General features: G+C 33.8%; 1 protein-coding gene and 2 long non-coding RNA genes across 24 annotated transcripts; 2 read left to right on the forward strand and 1 right to left on the reverse strand.

Moving 5' to 3' along the window:
* Positions 1 to 1,192: 1,192 nt before the first annotated feature.
* LOC146923539 (eukaryotic translation initiation factor 2 subunit beta-like) lies at positions 1,193 to 19,836 on the reverse strand. Its single transcript, XM_085708701.1, has 10 exons — positions 19,728 to 19,836; positions 16,998 to 17,047; positions 15,854 to 15,965; positions 15,674 to 15,735; positions 15,510 to 15,579; positions 15,307 to 15,395; positions 2,816 to 2,961; positions 2,337 to 2,479; positions 1,519 to 1,604; positions 1,193 to 1,439 (listed from the first exon to the last, which is right to left on the reverse strand). Exons 2-10 carry the CDS (start codon positions 17,040 to 17,042, stop codon positions 1,359 to 1,361), a joined length of 834 nt encoding a protein of 277 aa, XP_085564827.1. The 5' UTR covers positions 17,043 to 17,047; positions 19,728 to 19,836; the 3' UTR covers positions 1,193 to 1,358.
* On the forward strand, positions 5,444 to 6,716 carry LOC146923540 (uncharacterized). Its single transcript, XR_015009781.1, has 2 exons — positions 5,444 to 5,724; positions 6,211 to 6,716. It is a non-coding gene; the product is annotated as an uncharacterized LOC146923540 (long non-coding RNA).
* Positions 7,204 to 11,448, forward strand: LOC146923541 (uncharacterized). Of its 22 annotated transcripts, none has more exons than XR_015009767.1 (7): positions 7,204 to 8,102; positions 8,204 to 8,714; positions 9,495 to 9,574; positions 9,629 to 9,821; positions 9,914 to 9,987; positions 10,260 to 10,346; positions 10,561 to 11,448. It is a non-coding gene; the product is annotated as an uncharacterized LOC146923541 (long non-coding RNA). The 22 variants fall into 22 exon arrangements; XR_015009769.1 differs by having other exon boundaries at positions 9,691 to 9,821; XR_015009770.1 differs by having other exon boundaries at positions 9,507 to 9,574; positions 9,691 to 9,821.
* Positions 19,837 to 21,981: the final 2,145 nt, after the last annotated feature.

A 21,981-nucleotide genomic window follows, 5' to 3' on the forward strand; every position in this document is an offset into this window, starting at 1 on the left:
TTTGAAACATATTTTTTTGTTTCAAAAAAAAAAATTAATGAATATACTTGATCGTACGTTAAAACTTGTTAGCATAGGACGATGCAATCATGGAATTCCACCTCTTAATTTCCGACAGAATGCTCCAAAACATGCTTGATGCTCCAAACTTGTTATACAAAGCCTCCATTAAGTGTTCCCTAGTTTGTATCACAAATGCTTGATGCTTGAATCCATATTCTAAGCATATACCGAAAATGACAATATTTTTAATCTCAACAAATGTTGTTCTAAAACAATACATATAATAAGTGTCCATTGAAAGCACAACATAGATAATGCAAACCAAACATTCATTCACAAGCAAATAGTCAACTAAGTGTCCTTAATTTGATCATTAAGGAATAATGAAGAATGCAAATAGCAACTTCCTTATTTGCATTTCTTTTGGGATATTATTCTTCATGCTCTTCAACCTTGCCCATGCTGAAAGTGATGAAGAATGTAAATAGCAACTCCCTTGTGTCATAATTTTCTTTTCCCTTTGTTCCTTCTCAATGGTGTTTTTTTCTTTTTAGAGACTAAATAGTTATTGAACTACAATTTGAAGGGAAAAAAATCTTACGTTTTTTGTATTTGTTTCATTTCAGATCAAAAGCAACCAAGAAGACATGTCAATCTAAGCCCTTTTGATTGTTGGAGGAGTGCTTACTTCTGCATGATGAATGTAATTAGCAAATAAATGTGTTTTTGGATGAATATTTGTTAGGAGTTTTAAATTAAATTTGCAAAAGTTTGGTATAAAATTTAGTGTGAATTTTTCAACTGAAAGAAAAAGTTATTTTTTATCACTTTTAATCAAATTGATATTTGGAAATAAAAATAAAAATACCTATTATCAAACTTTTATCTTTTACTAAAAACAAGTTTGACAAACACAAAATAATTTGGATTTTATGTAGTCACAGCCCTATGTCTACATACAGTCATCCACATCAGGATCGTTTGTTCAAAGATCAAGTTATTCATTTTTCAAATAATTTTATTAAAAAATTTAGATTGTTCGATAATGATTTGCAATCTAAAGGTTTTTAACTACATACAATCACACTACGCACGGTTCAAATCCAAATAAATTATGATATTTATCTCCGTGAAAAATTATCTATACGTGTCTCTTCTACACACAATCATATATGTATGCTTTTTAAAATTTTCTTTTCGATGACAATATAATATTGCTTTTGATTATTATCAATGAACATATGTTTAATCTCTTCACCCCATCTATAACAATGCTTATTTCAAAATGTATGTAGCATTCAAACGCTGGTTTGTTTTCCTAATCAATTTCAACACAAATAAAAAGTAAGGCCAAATCATGCCTCGGCATTCCTTCTGCCGCCAACACGAGCAACAAAACCAGCTTTGATTGGAGCAACTGATCTTCCTGATCCACACTGCAAGCAATAAACCAGCGTTTTAGAATACTGAATGGTAAAACAATGGAAACGGGTAAAAGTGTAATAGAAAATTCACCTTCTCACACCGGAGAAAGAAGAGACGGTTCTCCTTTGAAAGTAATGTGTCCAGACTCTTGCATCCAATACAAATGACATATTCATCTGAGAAAAAGAATGTGTAAACAATTTAAATCGATATCCAGTGGCGGAGCCCTTCATGGGCTGAGGTGGGCCACGGCCCACCCCCAAAAATTAAAAAATCAACGATTATAGGTCTATTTTGCGATATTTTATACAATTTTGTGTCGGTTTTAGATTTCAGTTGATCCAAATTTCCGCAAAGTGATGTAGTGGCCCACCCGAAAAATTTAAATAATTCAATTATAGGTATATTTTGCGAGCCTTTATACAATTTTATGTCGGTTTTAGGTTTCGGTGGATCCAAATTCCCGCAAAGTGATGTAGTGGTCCATCCGAAAATTTTAAATAATTCAATTATAGGTATATTTTGCGAGCCTTTATACAATTTTATGTCGGTTTTAGGTTTCGGTTGATCCAAATTCCCGCAAAGTGATGTAGTAGCCCACCCGAAAAATTCAAATAATTCAATTATAGGTCTATTTTGCGAGGCTTTAAACAATTTTTCAACGGTTAATTTTATGGCCCACCCTAGCTTTTTTTTCTAGCTCCGCCACTGTCGATATCCATGGCAATAACCTTAGATTAAGAGTCTTGCAAACTTTTTTGTTCAGCTTTGATGAATTTTAAAAAAAAAAAAATTACTGGAAAATATATAAGCAACAAAAGCACAAATAACAACAGAACTTTCATATGTGCAGAACTATCCATTTCTGAAATTCAGCTGATTATTAAACGTTAAAAACAAATACTTACTGATATATCGTCGGAGAATTCCTGCAAAACTCTTTGGTCCAAATCTTCCCTTCACAACCAATCTTTGCTGTCCATCTATATAACCACTAGTACATAGTTCAGCAAGCAAGAAAGCCATAACATGGTCTGGCGGTCGATGCATCCTGAAAGATCAGGTAACAGTACAGCAACAGCACATTAACAAGAGGGGAAGTATTGAGGATAAAAATTCAGTTTCTGATTTGTAGAAGAAAAATACGGGGTATTATACAAGCTCAACAGGTGAATAAAGAATAACCAAGGGTGATGATAATCACTCGACAAATAAAATCGCTAGGTTTTTCATTTTAAAAACATCTCAAATCACAATTGCTATCTTGCAGACGTTCATACATTTGGACATGTATTGTTACACCAATTTATAATATAATTTATTGGCCTCTAGTGAAAGTTCAAGATGTGTATGTGTATAGTGCCAGATAAAAAAAATATCAACATACGATGAGTATAGTGCCATAAAATTCACAAACACAGTTTTCTTGGTGCCTTCACGGCGAACTCGAGGAGGCCTCATAACTGTTCTTCGCCGATCTCCAGCAAGATCTGGATTATGTTCACGTAGTATGTTGAACACCCTGCCAAGAAGCTGTACCAAAAATTGTTAGAATCCACAAGAAAAAAAAAACAAAAAAGCAGGGAGGATTGGAAGCAATTTCCAAGTAATAACTGAAAAGGGTAGATTGAAAATGCTTTAGGTAATATTTTGAACTAGGCTCGTGATCCAATGGAAGAGAATTGGCTTGATCCAACAAGGATAAAATGAAGAATCCTATATAATCAAGGGTTAATAGGTTTTTACCCCCTGTAATATAGGTGACTTTTGGTTTTGCCTCCTAGGAAAATTTTTTTTTTAGATTCCGTCCTTGTAAAATTGAGATTCTTCAGTTTTGCCCCCTGAGCCAGTTGAGTCAGCAGAATCTCCTACGTGGCACGCTAGGTCAGCAGATTCTGCTGACGTGGCGTGCTGACTGTATAATTATTTTTATTTTTTATTTTTTTATTGGGGTACACGTGGCATTTTTGATTTTTTTTTTAAAAAATATTAAAAAATTCAAGAAAATTGAAAAATTAATAAAAAAATTTAAAAAAATTCTGGAAAAATGAAAAATTAATAAAAAAATATTAAAAAATTCTGGAAAATTAAAAAATTAATAAAAATGAAAAAAATTTAAAAAAACGGAAAAAATTTAAAAAATCTGGAAAAATTAATAAAAAAAAATCTGAAAAAATTTAAAAATTCTGGAAAAATTAATAAAAATAAAAAACGATTAAAAAAATAAAATAATCTAATAAAATGAAAAGTAATGAAAAAATTCTGAAAAAAATTAAAAAATTCTGGAAAAAATAAAATTTCGAAATTTTCTAAAAAAATTAAAATTATGGAAAAATGAAATTTTCGAAATTTTAAATTCCAATGAAATTCTGGAAATTCTCGAAAATAAAAATTCTGGAAAATAAATTTTAATGAAATTTTAAATTTTCGAAAATAAAAATGAAATTCTGGAAAATTCTAGAAAAATGAAACTTTAATGAAAAAATTTCGAATTTTTGAAATTTTCATTAGTATTTCTCAAAAAATTTCCGGAAATTTTTGTGTATTTATAAACCGAGAATAAGGGAAAAAATATGTGTATTTATAAACCGAGCTTAGGTTTTTTCGAAATTTTCATTAGTATTTTTTCCGGGAATTTTTGGGTATTTATAAACCGGGAACTTTTGTGTATTTATAAACCGAGAATAAGGGAAAAAATACACTGAAAAAACCTAGGCTCGACATATATACTAATCAAAATTTCGAAAAATGCGAATGAAAATTTCAAAAATTTCATTTTTTTAAAAATGATTAATCTTTTTAATATTTTTTGAAAATTTCGAATTTTTTTTAAATATTTTCCAGATTTTTTTCCAGAATATTTTAATTTTTTTATTTTTTTCAGAATTTTTTCATTTTTTTTATTTTTATTAATTTTTCCAGAATTTTTAAATTTTTTCAGATTTTTTTTATTTTTATTAATTTTTTCTGTTTTTTTAAATTTTTCATTTTTATTAATTTTTCAATTTTCCAGAATTTTTTAATATTTTTTTCAATTTTTTATTAATTTTTCATTTTTTTAATTTTTCAATTTTTTTTTCAATTTTTTTATTAATTTTTTATTTTTCCAGAATTTTTTAATATTTTTTAAAAAAAAAAAATCAAAAATGCCACGTGTACCCCAATCAAAAAATAAAAATAATTATACAGTCAGCGCGCCACGTCAGCATAATCTGCTGACCTCGCGTGCCACGTAGGAGATTCTGCTGACTCAACTGGCTCAGGGGGCAAAACTGAAGAATCTCAATTTTACAAGGACGGAATCTAAAAAAAAAAATTCCTAAGGGGGCAAAACCAAAAGTCACCTATATTACAAGGGGGTAAAAGCCTATTAACCCTATAATCAAATATTCTCTAAGGCACATATTTTGATCAATAATTAACATGCTTCAATTTGAAAAATTGAAACACACGAGTCTTAGACGTAAAACATCTGCCCGTCAGAAGGCCCAAAACAGTCAATTAAACTATTCTGGACACATAGACTAAGAGATCCACAAGAACCTGATAATAACTGAACCGTCATAAATATTCCTAAAGGCTTAGAAGCCCTCCAGAAAGGCTCTAAGACCTCCAGAAGGGCTTATGCGCCCTCCAAAAGGGCTCCTGAGACTCCGGCGTGCTCGCCTTAAGGCATCGCCCATCTAAGCTTCTAGAAACCTCTAGGAACCGCCTAAAATACACAAATACCCCTGTTGCTTGGGAACCAAGCAACCGAAACCCAAGCCCATAGCAGGCTATAAATACTACTCTTGAGAGCATTCTCGAGGCATCCAATAATCAGTCTAAACCCTAGAATCCTAGTATTCCTTACCGTACTTTTTGCAAGTACAGTTGGCGCCGTCTGTGGGAAACGGTAAAACTAACCTATACCACACTCACAAACCCTAAAAACCTTCCCGGCGATCTCGAACAAGATGACCGGCGAAGACCAAACCAACATCCATCGATATGCTATGACAGTCATAAAAACTGAGATTCCTCTCAACCTCGTCATGATTCCTCTGTCCTCTTCCCAAGAATACGACAAAGGCAGCTGTCAAAACTCCGAGCGTCGGTTGCGGAGGGACGATGATATCGTATCAGGTTGTGTCTTTTTAACTTTGTTATCGGTCAATCCCTATCCTTATATCTAAAAGAGATTCACGCACGTTCTCTATGTCAATTTGATAAACACGTAATATGATCTTTACAATTATGGGCGATTTGCGGTGGGCGATCTACAGTGTTAGCCTTTTAATTACTTTGCGTCCCCAGGTTTTGTTTGGTACTTCTATATAATCGTTCTGTTTGTTTTATTTTTTAAGGAGATATGAATCATATAAATTGGATTGATTGTGGTTTTGTATCTATTACACGTATGCTATCTTTTGTTTTACATCATCATTGGCTATTTTATGTTATTGAAGTGATTAGCTAATGGATACATATACTGTATATTCATAATTGATAAATAATATAAAGTGTGTTATTGTTTGAACTTGATTATATTGTAGATAATATGCCTTACATGAATTCCTATTATAGTATAAATATATGCTTTATGTAGATGGCTGATCATAACTAATTACTTCGAGAATAATGTGTTTCAATCTTATAATTATGTATATTGCATCCTATGGTCAATCGATTAGGGACTTAGCTTTACAGCTTTTCAATTTAACTAGTAATATATGTTGTGGTTTGGCCTCATGCTTCGTGAACCTAATTGAGTTTGTTAGTTTGAGAGGTGTTTTTGTGCAGCTCTTTGATGCCACATGCTGCTATTTCTTATTTCCCTCGGCCTACAGCTTCTGCCAGCGATTTAGGATCACACGAAAAAGAGGATACACATACTTTGGACCTATTTAGCGATGGAATCATCTCTTGACACCGTAACCGCTCTCTAAAGGACCTCAAGATGCAATAAATAAACTCAATTTCTCATCTCCATCATCCTGGTTATCAGTGAATAAAGAGAAATGCGTTGTTGTTCTCTCAACCGCCAACAACGTCCGGAAAGAATGGTTTTATTTTACATATCTCTCTTTTGTCTTTGCTATGCTTTGACGTGTTTTGCTTTCGATTTTGATCGGTGTCATAACTTATCCAATAATTCAAACCGATTTCAAATTATTATTGTTGTGTTCAGAGTTCATATACGTATATAAAATCATGGCTGCTAGTTAAATAAAAATCACGTGACTCCTTTCAAAGATTGGATATATACTACATAAACATGTTCTCGTTTGAACCAATTCTTTTAACTATTTGAACATTGTTTACGGATCATATTATCTCTCATACTTACTACGCAGCGGTGGCGGTTTCTATTTGTCTCTTGTATACCACTGTGTTATGTTTTACATCTATTATTTATGATTGTGCTATATCTGTTCGTGTATGGAGAGCTCAAATTATGTGGTCCGGATATTGATTGGATTAAAACGTTCCTATTGCTGAATTCTAACAAAGTTCCTATTACCTGCTAGTAGTTTAGCTGCATATCATTAGTTTTAAATTAATGGCAACCAGCATATGATGAATACAAGTGATGTTATAACTAAAGAAAGTACCAAGTTGAGCATAGTGCAGGAACTACACAAGAGCATGACGAATTTGGATAATCAATGATAAAGCAAGTAGAGATGAGTTTGTTGTTTTTTTTTTCTCTCAAGGCCAACAACCCCAGACAAGGATCAGCGCATAAGAAGAAATCAAATGGAACGTGGCATGCCTCCTCAATTTTCGACATTAATCAATAAATCTTACAAAAGATAAAAGCCATTCCTGGCCAATTTATCCTGTAGATCAACATTCTGGTGGGATCGATTTTCTTCTACAAACTAATGACAATTTCATTTCGAGTGTCGTAAATTCCGGTGGCTACCCCATGTGATTGAATTTGTTTGTATGTAGATTTTCGGCGTGAGGCATGGTTGTCTAGGGTTCAGGCTTTGTTTTGGATTGTGTCCTTTGTCTTTATCGAAGAATCCAGCGTGTTTGTACGTCATTTTCCTCCTCTATATTCTCATGTTTTGTTTTGTTGTGGATGTACTTGATCTGTGTGTGTCGGGTTTTTCGTCGTTTTGTTCCGTAGTTGTTGAACTCTGTCTTGCGGTGAAATCTCTATACTACCCCATGCCCTTTCAATATATATACGTGTTGTTTAGTTGCTGTGATCAGTTTGCAGTTCCGACTTTCGTTCTTCACATCTCTCATATGTGTGTGTGGAATTTTTGTTTCTGAGATCCACTTCCATTTTCTGTGATGGAGAACTCCTTTGATTCGTTGTCTGAGGTGATGCCCGGAAGGGAAAGTTGGCGTTTTAAGGTTAGGTTTCATCGCGGACTGGTTGCTGTGTTCATTGTTGGTTTCATGTTAATTGAGTTTTTAGGTTCATTCTGTGATGGAGAAATCAGTTTTGAGTGTGATGGAGAAATCAGTTGATTGGTGGATTGAATTTCTCTGCTCAAGTATCAAAACCTCACTGATATCACTTTGGGTCTGATTTTGAATTTGAGATGGAAAAATCCATTGATTGTTTGTCGAAACTCTGATGTGGTTCATGGTAGAGAGACATGGAGGATTAAGTCCCAACCTTTTTGAAACCTGATCAACCAAAATCTGTTCAAGTTTTGCTGATTGATGAGAAGGTAATTACTTTCATTTTGTTATTCATACTTGGTAGTGATTTTCCTCTTTGAATTATGTTGAATTATGTAATTGTGAATCGTACCCTCTGTTATTGTTATAGGATGCCACAACTAGGAAACAATTGCTGTATGTTTTTTAGAAGAATTGGGACCTAAATATGGAAAGTAATCTAAATACAGTATTGTATACTAATGGAACTACTGTATTGCAGGTAAGTTTCTTGCCTTCAGAGAAGGTGGGTTTAGGCATTGGGTTTGTTCAAGTCATTATCATTTTTTGTATTTGATTTTATGCTCATAACATGTTTGTGAAATTGACTCAGGATAAGAAACTAATGTTGAATCTACACATGATTTTTGCAAATTTTTCATTTCTCTAGATTATCATATAAGTGCTGATCTTCTTACAATGGACTGTCATTTGCATTGCCGAATCCTTTGTTTTTATTTGGTTAGTATTTTTAAGCTCCTCAAACTTTACATATGACAGGTGGAGCGGTTCCTAAAAGCATTCAAGTTGAAGAGTTTTTGTTTTAGTGTGATTTTGTCAACTTATGAATTTATAGCTACATATGAAAAATGGAGAATAATTTATGCAATTCGAGAAGGCAGGTTTGAGTTATTATGCCATAGAACCTCTTATTATTTGTTTAAGTCATTGTTTTGAAGCAGACAACCAAACTCAAGAGCTTTGCAAACAAGTGTGATGAAGTATTATAACTAGCTTATTTGATAAACACTTTAAAGTGATTTCTCTAAAGTGATGACTTCAGCTTATTTGATTTATCTATTTATTTATAATTTATAACTAGCATTGAATTTCATGGAGACTTATTATATCTTTGTTTTCATTTTCTACCTTATAGATAATGAGTTTGAATAACATGAGATAGAAATCGAGGTTGGGATTAGTAAAAATCAAAGGGAATTCACAGATTTTGTTCTCTGTCCGTTTGTGTTGAGAGATTTCATTTTGGCAAATCTAATCCACGTCATGTATTTTGAATTTCGTATGTTAGTGTAGATAAGTGATAAAATAATGTTGCTTTTCATATTTTGAATTTCAATAACTCTTTCAAAAGAGAATAGCCAAATTGTTAACCGTTGAAACACCAATTTAGTGAGTTCAGTTTTCACTCAATTGTTTAACTTGGTTTTGTCAGATTCAATTGCCTTTTTCTGCAAAAATCTGTTGTACTTCTGCTGTTGCATTTTGTCAGAATGATAACAATTTGATTTTGTTGTTTTTTATTGTCTAAGTTGCAGATAAAGCATTTGTTATTGTTGTTAATTACTATAAATATTTGCATCTGGGATGGATCTGCTCAAGTATCAAAACCTCGCTGATATTACTTTTGTTTTGTGTTTGTTATTGTCTGAGTTGCATATAAGGCATTTGTGCAGAATGTGATGAATATAACTAGGCTCTTGATCAATCCTGACATTCCAGAGGCTCTTCAATTGAAGAATGGGTATGCTTTTTTTTTTATTATATATCTATATAACTTTGGAATTTTCTGATGTAGATGTTATTGTATATCAATTGTTGTGACGCGTGTGGTATATTTCTGGGTGGGCTTTGATGGAGTTGAGACATCCAAGACTGTTCCCATACTTGCTCCCTGTGTAAGGTCGTCTTTTGATGAAGTGTTTTAGCGATTTTATGCAAAGAAAACCATTGCTCAGCTGACTGATATACCTGACGATGGAACTTTTATTGTAAGTGCAACTGTTACTGGATTGGTTGAAGGAATTTAGTAGGAATGAGAGTTATGAATATGACTGTGGTTGGGTGGTTGATTGAATTGCAGGGTAATTTGGAATGGGAAGTGATTGTGTACAACTAAAGGGAGATGGGATTATTGTGGTAGTATGAATTGTTGAGGTTGTTGTCATTGTCTATTCTTTTTACTCTGAAGCCATTTCCTGTGTGTGTAGATTCAGTTGAGTTTTTTTGGTACAAGTAGATTCAGGAAAGCTTTTTGAAAAGGAAAACAGTTTTTACCAAATATTCTTTTTTTTGGCGTCAAATTCTTCCTTCTTTTGTTATGAACTTATTACTTGATTTTTTCTTTATATTTATTTTTTATTTTTTTGGGTTTTGTTGGGTATCATTCATCTCACATGTTATTTCTATTTGGCCTTTTTTTGTTGCAGAGGAGTTTCATGTCGAGCCTATTTGTCCACACCAGATTTGTTTTGCTTAATAATCATTCACTTTCACGATTGTTGTCCTGAACAAAGGTATAGGCAATGAGAAACAAACAACTGCATTCATGCTACATTCTTATGAGTATAGCCACAATTGATATTCAATAATGAGAAACATGTTTAGTTGACAATGCAAGACATCTATTGGACGATATTATGCTTTTGGTTATTTTGTTTTATTTCACTGCTTTTTGCATTTCAGTGATTGTGAATTGGTTTGTAATTAAAATAGCTTCTATACTTGCAGCTTCGTTTACAATCAATGGTCAACTACACTCTACAAGTTATAATGTATTTTGAGCACCATCATCATTATCATATATCAGACAGTGTTTGTTTTCCAGCTTGGTGTTTGTTTCCCAGCTTAGGATTTTCAGTAAAAAGTACAAAGGTATACCAACTCATTTCTTCATCTTATATCTTTCATTCTAGGGAAGTTTTTTTAGCTTTTAGAACTTTAAAATCTGACTTTTTTTGAGTTATAAAGCTTTATAATCTTAAAAGCAGGTTACCTTAAAGTATTACTTTGTTAAAAGCAGGTTACTTTTTCAATAGGATTTTAAAGAAGTTTTTGAACTTACATATCTGACCTTTTTGAATCTATGAAGCTGTATTAGTTAGTTTAAATCTCCATGCCTTTTTACAACTTCGAAAACTGAACTCTTTTAACCGTGTAAAGTCTTACTTGGTTTAAAGCTTCATTTATTTTTAAAGAGGGTTTTAAAGAGAATAAGAAACTAGCTAATATAGAAGATGAGGTTAAATTTGACACAAGTTTAAAGATTGATGAGACATTTACGTGTAATAGCTGCAATCAAGAAACATCTATGGAGAAGCACCTTATGCTTGATAAAGCAACTTCAGCTACAACATTTAATTTTAAATTGTTTACCAGAGGTGGATATACTGTCAAATAAATTTACAGTCATGTTAGTTTCTCTTAGGATTTGGATTTTGACTCATTCTTTATGTAACACCTACTTCTCATACATTATCTATATGCAGTTATTGAGCATATATGATATACACCTAATTCATGACATTACTTTTGCTCTGTACATTCTACTCTAGAAATGACATTTGATGGATGATGACTCTTTGGTAAAATATAATGGAAAATTCTTTTTATAGCTTAGCTTAACCCCATTTCATAATTATATTTATATAGGTTATGTTTGAAAATTTAAAGTTATGGTATATCCAGTATTGATTCTTTCATATACCCATGGATTGTTTGATTAATGCACGTGCTTTTTGCAAAAATGTAAGCGGATAGCACTAATGAGTTATAATACTTTGTAAATGATATATACATACATGTATCATTCTTTCTTGACTCTGTAGAAATGTTCAACAAGCCGTTCATGATAGTCTATTTGCTTCACCAACAAAAGCATTGAATAGCAAGCTTTCAATTATATTTAATTGATATTCGTAATTTAGCTTTGTTTTCGTGGATCGATTGACATTTTAGATTAAACTGGACAGTGCAATGTCTCAATATAAAAGAAGAAAAAAAAAATTGTTGTGTCATCCATTTCTAAGGACAAATGTATTGTGTAAATGTTGGCATTCTTTTTTTGACCATTGGACATATTTGCAGTAGCACACCTAAAGGATATAAAAAAAGAAAGAAAAAGAGAAATTTTGGGTAGCCGTGTTAAACCAAATTATTTGACCCTATTGTATGAGTACTTATTTTCTTGTGTTTTGATCATGAACGGCTATTAAGAAACATTAAATAATCATCATAAAGATTAAATTGATTTACTCACTTACTAATAGGACCAAACATATTATTTAACTAATAAAAATGAGCATGAATTTTTTTTTGGTGTATACGTATGAAATAGAGAATCGATGCAAGAATATTTTGTAGATGATTTTAAAGTTTTAGTGTTCTTAGCTTTTATGTTCGTGTGGTGTGCACATCGTTTGGTATGTGTTGTGTCGTCGGCTGTAACGCGCGTAATATTTAGTTCTATACAAATTATCGTGTAGATTGTCGACGACGTGTAGTCGAATGTCAACCGTTTTCCACCCGTGCGTCGCACGGGCACAACACTAGTATTCTCACAATCCAGGTGACATTGTTACAATTCAATATACTAGAATGCTATATACACAAATTTGTGGAAAAATTTGGTAGTAGAAATTAATGAATATCTTTTATCTTTCGACTAGTTTTTGATGCATATATACACAACATGTAAACAATCAGTTTTACCAATTTAAGTTTGCAAGACAATGGCAAAGTTACGACCACGACAACAACAACAGGCAACGATCAATCTAATAAGAAGTAGGCGAGTTAGTAATTTGATAAGAAGTACGCGAGCTAGTCCTAATTTGATAGGAAAATAAATAGAATAATAAACTATGATTATATTATATTATAAAACAAGTTCTCATTAGGAAAATTGTTTAAACTACTTTAGGTACCCCGTGGCAGAAAGTGAAGTGTAGTATTGTTAAAAGGTCACATAAAGGGATTCTGTCAAGGAAAACCTTGGTATTTAAGTGGTCCAGGTGACCCACCTCTCTTTCCTGGGAACCCCTTTTATGCACCATTTACTTTGCAAACTGAACTAACTGTTTAGTAAAACATAAGTATTAGACTAATAGCCACATGTTAGGATAAAGACAAAATGGGCCCGAATAGAAGAGTAAAATAGAGCAGAAGACTTTGTTTCTAACTTCATAGGAGGGGGTAGAGACATAGAAAATAAAATACCAAGCAAGTAAAAATTCAAGTTAGTAGGGAAAATAGAGGGAGTATAAAATAAATAGAACGAAGTGGGCAAGTTAGTATGAATCTAATAAGGAAATAGCGAATTTCGATTTAGGAAAAGTAGTAGGAAGACTTAATTTTCAATCTAATAGAAGAAAGAAAAGGATTAAAAGCACAAGATAATCAAATAAGAAGGTTAGCAAGAGAATGAAGATGAAAAGGAAGAGGAGTACAAAATATAGGCAAACTAAATAGGAGGTAGACAGAGATAAAATAGTTCCCTTTGAATATGATTAAAACTCTTTTATTTATTTACTTTGGAAGTTCGGAAGTAACGTTATATTTCAGATGAATAAAGTTTGGAAGGCAAACAAGCCCGCCAAGGGCGAGATTAAACAAACAAGAAGAAATCGCCAAATAAACACACCAAAATGAAATAAGCAATGATCCCACCATTTAGAGCTTGAAGATGAAACACAGAGTTATTCTAACCTTTCTCAACCTTTGAGATTTGTTTTGCAGGTTTCTAACAAGGCACACTACTTTCTAAAAAATACTTTGCTATTTTCTGTCTGTTTTGTCCAGGTGCTACTACTACGACATCAACGGAATCTACAAATTATGTGACCACCCTGTAGAGGGTTCGACTAAATAAGACGCCAGCAACAAATAGGCGGCCACCCTAAAAGGGTTCGACTAAATAAGCCGCCGAAAGAAATAAAGATTATGCGACCACCCTGTAGAGGGTTCGACTAAATAAGTCGCCAGCAACAAATAGGCGGCCACCCTAAAAGGGTTCGACTAAATAAGCCGCCGAAAGAAATAAAGATTATGCGACCACCCTGTAGAGGGTTCGACTAAATAAGTCGCCAGCAACAAATAGGCGGCCACCCTAAAAAGGTTCGACTAAATAAGCCGCCGAAAGAAATAAAGATTATGCGACCACCCTGTAGAGGGTTCGACTAAATAAGTCGCCAGCAACAAATAGGCGGCCACCCTAAAAGGGTTCGACTAAATAAGCCGCCGAAAGAAATAAAGATTATGCGACCACCCTGTAGAGGGTTCGACTAAATAAGTCGCCAGCAACAAATAGGCGGCCACCCTAAAAGGGTTCGACTAAATAAGCCGCCGAAAGAAATAAAGTTATGCGACCTCCCTAAACGAGTTCGACTAAATAAGTCGCTGATTGTCCGGCAAAATAAATGTTAAAGGCGCCACAACCTCAAAAGTCGCCGGAATATCAACGCTAAATGCTGAGAATCTGAGCTGACACAGTCACCGGAGCATATAAGAAAATAAGCTCGACAATTCAAATCGTCAAAAATCGCCAAAGCATCAAAAGTAATAAAATCGTTTATGTAAATCTCCAAAACGAACTCAGCAAACAAAACCGGTGCAAATTTAATGAGGAATCACCATAAAGAATTCAACTCGTCACGACGATACAAACCACTTCGCCTTGTCCCAAGACTCGTGCTTGGGGGGCTGTGAGTGGTCGACCTATAAAGCAATTTGAATACATACTCCATGGGGGTCTTCGAAGAAAACGTAAAATCACCCTAGGGGGTTTCTCCAAGTTCGGACGACAGCGCCCAAAGGCACATACATACTATAAACAGAGCATTGAGCAATTCAAACACTTCGCCTTGTCCCAAGACTCGTGCTTGGGAGGCTGTGAACCACCAAAACCTTCCTAAAGACTTAATGACTTCCAGAAAAGTCCAATCCCATGTTGTCATCACTTCGCCTTGTCCCAAGACTCGTGCTTGGGGGGCTGTGAACCGTCATAAATATTCCTAAAGGCTTAGAAGCCCTCCAGAAAGGCTCTAAGACCTCCAGAAGGGCTCATGCGCCCTCCAAAAGGGCTCCTGAGACTCCGGCGTGCTCGCCTTAAGGCATCACCCATCTAAGCTTCTAGAAACCTCTAGGAACCGCCTAAAATACACAAATACCCCTGTTGCTTGGGAACCAAGCAACCGAAACCCAAGCCCATAGCAGGCTATAAATACTACTCTTGAGAGCATTCTCGAGGCATCTAATAATCAGTCTAAACCCTAGAATCCTAGTATTCCTTACCGTACTTTTTGCAAGTACAATAACTAATTTGAATCATCTTGTTCCAAAAAAACTAATTTGAATCACAGATTGGAGGTAAAATCAGCTCAGAAACACTATGTAATTAGTTGTTGAAAGTGTACAGAAATTTGAAATTGACATTGAAAGAAGTTAATTAGATGTACATCAGCATAAAAAATGGCATACCTCCTCATATGTATAATCACGGTCACTCCCTTCCCAAGGATAACGAGGCTGCAAAGCAACAGCTTCTTCATCATCAACTTCAGCATGATCTAAAAGCAATAAATTTCACCATAAGTTTAGCATTCATTAGCCTTCCCTAAAGGCATTACTTGTAGTCAGAACAAAGAAATCTTATTCATTTATAATTTTATTTGACTGTCTACCATCCAAATCTTCAACTGCCTCTCCACTAGGACCACTCTCATCAATATCATTTAAGTTACTAATTTCAACCTACAATCAAATAACAAACTTCAAGTGTCAAATTGCTACCAATAAATCTAGTCTAGCCAAATAAAAAACTTTAACTCTGGAAAAAGTGTCTTACAGGCTTCTTCTTCTTCTTCTTCTTTTTCAAACCAGAAAATGCATTGTCAGTCCCATCAGAAACTGCAAGTGAATAGCTATTAATAATCAACATTGCCTAACCACTATTTTCAGATAACTTTAAAAACATAAACCATGCCAGGAGATTGCTAATGCTTGTTTGTTATTATAATTTACATACCTGACAGATTTTCTATCTTCTCGGCCAATTTATCCACTGATTCATCATCTGCAGTATCTATAACAATAACTTTCTTCTTCTTCTTTTTCTTAGTAGGATCAAATGGTGCAATCTGCAATTGAGTAATTCGTGCAGCAGCAGTTAGTACAGTTACTACAAACTAAAGTACCAACCATGGTTATCATATATTAGTATCTAACAATATAAGCAAGTCATGACTCAATTCAATAGTAACAATCCAATCAATACAAATCTCTGGTGTGTATCTGTTTTTTGAACATAAATCTCATCTTGAGTCCTGATTCATATATTAGTATCTTACAATATATGCAAGTCATATCTTAAAAACTGAAGTACCAACCTTGGTTATCATATATTAGTATCTTACAATATATGCAAGTCATGTCTCGATTCAATAGTAACAATCCAATCAATACAAATCTCTAATGTGTATCTGTTTTGAACGTAAATCTCATCTTGAGTCCTGATTCATTGTCATGAATCCCGACTCACTACAATGCATCCCGATTCATTCTAATAGTCACTTCCAAAACATAGTGTAGCCAACAACTTCTTCTTTTTCAGTTTGTATAGCCAGACACTTTTCTTTTGTCATTTGATTTATGACTTGAATCTTGAATCATTTTGAGGTTAGTAGATGATACAAGGGCTTATAGTTTTCTATGTCAGTTGTTTTTCCTAATTTCCTTTAAAATGTAATTTTTTTCATTGGTAATGTATCTTAAAATTGATAATAAGATTCAATTCAGGATTCAGAAAATAGGTCTTCCTATTCATAGTTTGGAATAACCATGGTACCAACTACTCAAGATATCATGCATTATAAATCAAAAATCATCATACCAAATCACCAATTTACAACAATGAAATTCAAAAAAAAAAACTGATTACAGAACATCGGGCACAATCAAAGGAAACACATCAGTGAAAGCATTCTTAAAACCAAGGTTGACAAGCGCAGATAGCGGAAAACAGCAGATTGTTAAAATTCTGTTACGCATTAGCAACTATTTGATAATATAAATAGTGTATCGCGGAACATTATAGCAGTAAAGTGCCGCTATAGCTATTGTTTAACAACATTGCTTAAAACAATAGATAACTATGGGGAAAACAAACTTACGTCTGGAACTTCCTCCTTCAAACCACTTGGTGTTTCATCTGCCATGTTTGCTGCAATACAGGTAACCAAAATTAGTACATAGGAAGAGTTAAAGAAATATGCAGCCATGAAAAGTAAAGATATAGGATGATGCAGTAGAATAGTAAGGAAAGTATTACTAATTTTTTTTTTTTTTTTTTAATTTTGAGACAATTGTAAGCATTCCATTATCAATCTCTAAATAAGATAACCTCTCAAATACGGTTAAAATTTCTCTCTCACTTCTTGGAATCCCTTCCTCCCCTCCAAACCCCCATACAACCCTAAGGCTTTGTTTGCGAGTTGGGTTTTGGAGGGGAAGGGAGGGGAAGGAAAGGCTTATGGAGAGGTAAACCCTTGTTTGCGAGTTTTAAAAAACAAGGGAAAGGTTTTGGGGGGTTTAGAAGAGCTTCATTTGTTCAATTTTAAAGTTCCCCCAAATTGGGGGTTTTGGGGGTTAAGCATACAAATTGACAATTTTGCCCTCATAATAATTCAAATTGACAATTTTAGATATAACCTAATTATTACGATCTCTTTTCAAAACAACTTTTTCTAAACAATTTATTTATCAAAAACAGCTTGTTACAACCTCTTTTCAAAAAACAACTTATTTATGCAAATTAGCTTTTAACGACCTCTTTTTCAAAATCAGCTTATTCAAAACAGCTTATTCATCAAAAACAGCTTATTACGATCTCTTTTTCAAAAACAACTTATTGAAAACAGCTTATTCATCCAAAACAGCTTATTACAATCTCTTTTTTAAAAAACAACTTATTCAAAACAACTTATTTATGCAAAGTAGCTTATTGGATGAATAAGCTGTTTTCAATAAGCTATTTTTGAAAAAGAGGTCGTATTAAGCTGTTTTGTAAAAATAAGCTGATTTGAATAAGTTGTTTTTGAAAAAGAGCTCGTATTAAGCTGTTTTGTATAAATAAGTTGTTTTGAATAAGTTGTTTTTGAAAAAGAGATTGTAATAAGGTGTTTTGGAAGAATAATCTGTTTTCAATAAGCTATTTTTGAAAAAGAGGTCGTAATAAGCTGTTTTGGATGAATAAGCTGATTTTAAAAAAAACGTGGTAATAAGCTGTTTTGTATAAATAAGCTGTTTTGAATAAATTGTTTTTGAAAAAGAGATCGTAATAAGCTGTTTTGCATAAATAAGCTGTTTTGAATAAGCAGTTTTTTGAAAAGAGGTTGTAATAAGCTGTTTTGGATAAATAAGCTGTTTTGAATAAGCTGTTTTGAATAAGCTGTTTTTGATAAAGATGTGGTAATAAGTTGTTTTGCATAAATAAATTGTTTTGAATAAACTGTTTTTTGAAAAGAGGTTGTAATAAGCTGTTTTGGATAAATAAGCTGTTTTGAATAAGTTGTTTTTGAAAAAGAGATCGTATTAAGCAGTTTTGTATAAATAAGCTGTTTTGAATAAGTTGTTTTTGAAAAAGAGATCGTATTAAGTTGATTTGGATAAATAAGCTGTTTTAAATAAGTTGTTTTAAAAAAAGAGATCGTAATAAATTGTTTTGGAAAAATAAGTTGTTTTGAATAATTTGTTTTTTGAAAAAAGATATAGTAATAAATTGTTTTGTATAAATAAGTTGTTTTGAATAATCTGTTTTTTAAAAAAGAGATCGTAATAAGCTTTTTTTTATAAATAAGCTGTTTATTAAAAATAGATCATAATAATTTACTTTTTATGAGATAAGTTGTTTTGAATAAATTTCAAGATAAATTACAAAGTATAACACAATGTGTGGAAAAAAAAGGATAAAATAATAAAATTATAACATAAGCCCTTCATTTCCTTTCCTTGTTGGTTTTTTTAACTCCCAAACAAGGGGAAGGTTTTCCCTCCTTTCTCCCTTCCCTCCCTTTCCTTCCCTTCCTCTCCTAAGCCTTTCCTTTTCTTCCCCTCAAAACTCGCAAACAAAGCCTAAAAAAAAGTTCAACTAAACCATCCTTTATGTAAACCCTACTAATTGAATATGAAAAATAATCGAACAGCCAATTACAAATTTTACAACCTAAATTAACATACATTGAGCTAAAATAAAGAATGAAGACTCAATTCAGTCTCTCACAATTTTATCGCGGCCCAATTCAATCCTGATAAAAATAATCCCCTCAAAATAAGTCCCTTACGATTAACATACCCCACTAATGCCGGAAATTTTCATAGCGCATTGGGTTTCAAAACAAGTAGTAGATTAAATTGGGGAGCGAGAAAATTGCGAGAAACCCACTCTAATTACACTGAAAAATCAACATGTATAACTCAGAGAAATTAAACCAATTCCAAAGTAAAAATATACTCCCTCCATTTCAAAATGAGTGTCGTTCCAATTAATACTCTGCACATTACTTTCAAAGTATTACTTATAAAACTAACCAATAGTTAATAATGATAATTTAGTAAAATAATCATTCTCTTTCTTTTAATCATTGCATTTCTTAATATGTGTGTAAACACCTAAAACGACATTCATTTTGAAACGGAGGGAGTAGTAATTATCAGCTAAATTTGTAGTCAAATTATCTTATTATGAATTCAAAATAGTGCATAATCAAAAGCAAACACGAGTAAAAGCTATGAGAAACATATTCCAGAATTGAAAAAGATTAAGAAATAAATATAAAATCAAAGGCTTGGATTTCCAGATATTGAAAAGAAAAAAAATCAACAAAAATCGATGCAACACGAACCTTTGAAAGCAGAAGCTGAGAAAACGCGGAGAAAAACTGAGAAAAGAGAGCGAAGGTTGGATATGGTTACTGCCTGCTGGTGTGTGTGAGAGAGAAAAAGAGAAAAAGCAAAGAAGAAGATTGACTTGGTGATGGCTTAGATTTAGTGTAGATTGAGCATGATAAGGTTTGGTGGATAGTCTAATCTAAACATTAAAAAGGCAAAATGGCTCATATACAACATTATTGAAAAGAAATACTACTACTTATTTATTTATTTATACTTGAAAAGTGATTATGTGGGGAACAGTTATATAAACAGCATGATTTTTTTTTTTTTTAAACAGCATATATCATTAATAACCCAGCACAAGAAGTGCTAAGGGCAGAGAGTTACAAAGAGCCAATACACCATAACACAGGCGACAAAGGCACTAAAAATAGAAAATACAACCAAACCAATACACCAAAACACAGGCGACAGAGACACTAGAAAAAAACAGCAGCTGAAACCTAAAACAACCCAAACCAATACACCAAGAAGCACGTGACAAAGGCGAAAAGACAGAGGGAAAAACCAGCAACTGCTGAAAGCACTATGCAGTGAAACACAGCAGCAGCTCTCATTCGCAAAAACAGCGAAAAAACAGTCCCAAAAGGCCACCCAGCTGCTGCCAATAAACTCCAAACCAATAGGCACCCACTTAACATCTCCGAAGCACGCAATCCCTTGGATTCCAACACCACTCATAGAATAGGCAAGATGCAATCCAGAGTCTATTTAACGCCCAACACCAAGATTATGTCTTAACCTCATCCACCAATTCATCCACACACTTGAATTGGTTTTTGAAAATCCTCGCATTTCTCTCCCTCCAAATCGTCCAAAGCACGGCATGCCAAATCATCCTAAAGGCTATCCTAATCCTTCTCGAACTAGCCTCATCATTCCAACAAGTAAAATGCATATACAAATTTTGCGGAGTGATAAAATTAACACCTAACCAATCGAACACCAAACGCCAAAACAACCAAGCCATATCACAATGCATAAATAAATGGGTTGTTGTTTCCTCGCTATGTCCACACATGACACAATTCCGATGATCCACTTGGGATAAAATTCCGCGCCTCTCTAAATTTGCTCGAGTTGGGATACGATCAAGAAGCGCCATCCAAGAGAACGCAATCACCTTAGATGGAGCCGGACTCTTCCAAATACCTCCGAACACACTCTCCTCAAGCACACCTACACCATCTTCCAATAACACAATAACCTCTAGCACTATATAAGAGGAACTAACCGAGAAAAAACCACCATCATCCGGCGTCCACCACCATTTGTCGTCTACCGTCCCCAAAGTGAACCCATTTAAGAGAGCCAAAACATTATCAATTAGATTTTGCTCCCAAAGAAAAGGGTCTCTCCTCCAACCAAAATTCCAAGTGATCACTCCGTCAATTGAATTACACAAATCACCAATCGTAGCATCCTTGCGCGATGAAAGGTTATAAAGCCTAGGGAAGCTAGAAGCTAAAGGTTGATCACCAATCCACTTCTCTTTCCAAAAACTTGTACCTCTACCATTTGAAACCCTCCGCACCACTCTATCCGTAAACCAATTACCACCAACACCTTCTAACGTCGACAAGTCCTTCCACCAAATGGAGGAGAACCTCGGCCATCTAGATCCTTCCGACGGGGGAGCACCGGTAATAAAAACCCCATACTTCTCTCTCAACACCACTTTCCAAAGAGGCAAATCGTCTTGAATGAGGCGCCACTTCCATTTAGCCATAAGGCTCAAATTCACCAATCTAACATCTCGCACCCCCAATCCTCCCTTACTTCTAGGAAGGCAAACTTTCCTCCATTTTACCCAACAAATCTAGCGACCTCCCCCTACTCCTCCCCAAAGAAAATTTCGTTGAATACGAATCACCTCTTTCACTACCTTTTCCGGAATTTTTAAATAAGACAAGTAGAAAATTGGGATGGCGTTCAAGACCGAATTAAGGAGGACGATTCTACCACCAAGACTCACATACTTATTGCCCCAAGAATTGAGCCTATTCCGGAGTTTTACCAACATAGGCTCCCATGTGGAAAGCTTTTTAGGATTGGCTCCCACCGGCAAGCGCAAGTAAGTAAACGGAGTGCTTCCCTCTTTACAATGCAAAAACCGACCCGCCGCCTCCATAAATTCTCTCGATACATTAACACCTATCAAAGAGCTCTTATGGAAATTCACCTTCAATCCGGACGTCATTTCAA

The sequence above is a fragment of the Medicago sativa genome, chromosome 5 (assembly GCF_051527215.1).
Source record: "Medicago sativa cultivar Bolivia chromosome 5, Bolivia_mono, whole genome shotgun sequence".
Lineage (NCBI taxonomy): Eukaryota > Viridiplantae > Streptophyta > Magnoliopsida > Fabales > Fabaceae > Medicago > Medicago sativa.

Coding starts and splice junctions, on each gene's coding strand:
- LOC146923539 (XM_085708701.1), bottom strand. CDS start 17,042: ATGGCAGATGAAACACCAAGTGGTTTGAAGGAGGAAGTTCCAGAC. Junction 15,580..15,673: donor AGAAGAAGAAGAAGAAGCCT/GTAAGACACTTT, acceptor ATTTGATTGTAG/GTTGAAATTAGTAACTTAAA. Junction 1,440..1,518: donor TCTTTCTCCGGTGTGAGAAG/GTGAATTTTCTA, acceptor TATTGCTTGCAG/TGTGGATCAGGAAGATCAGT.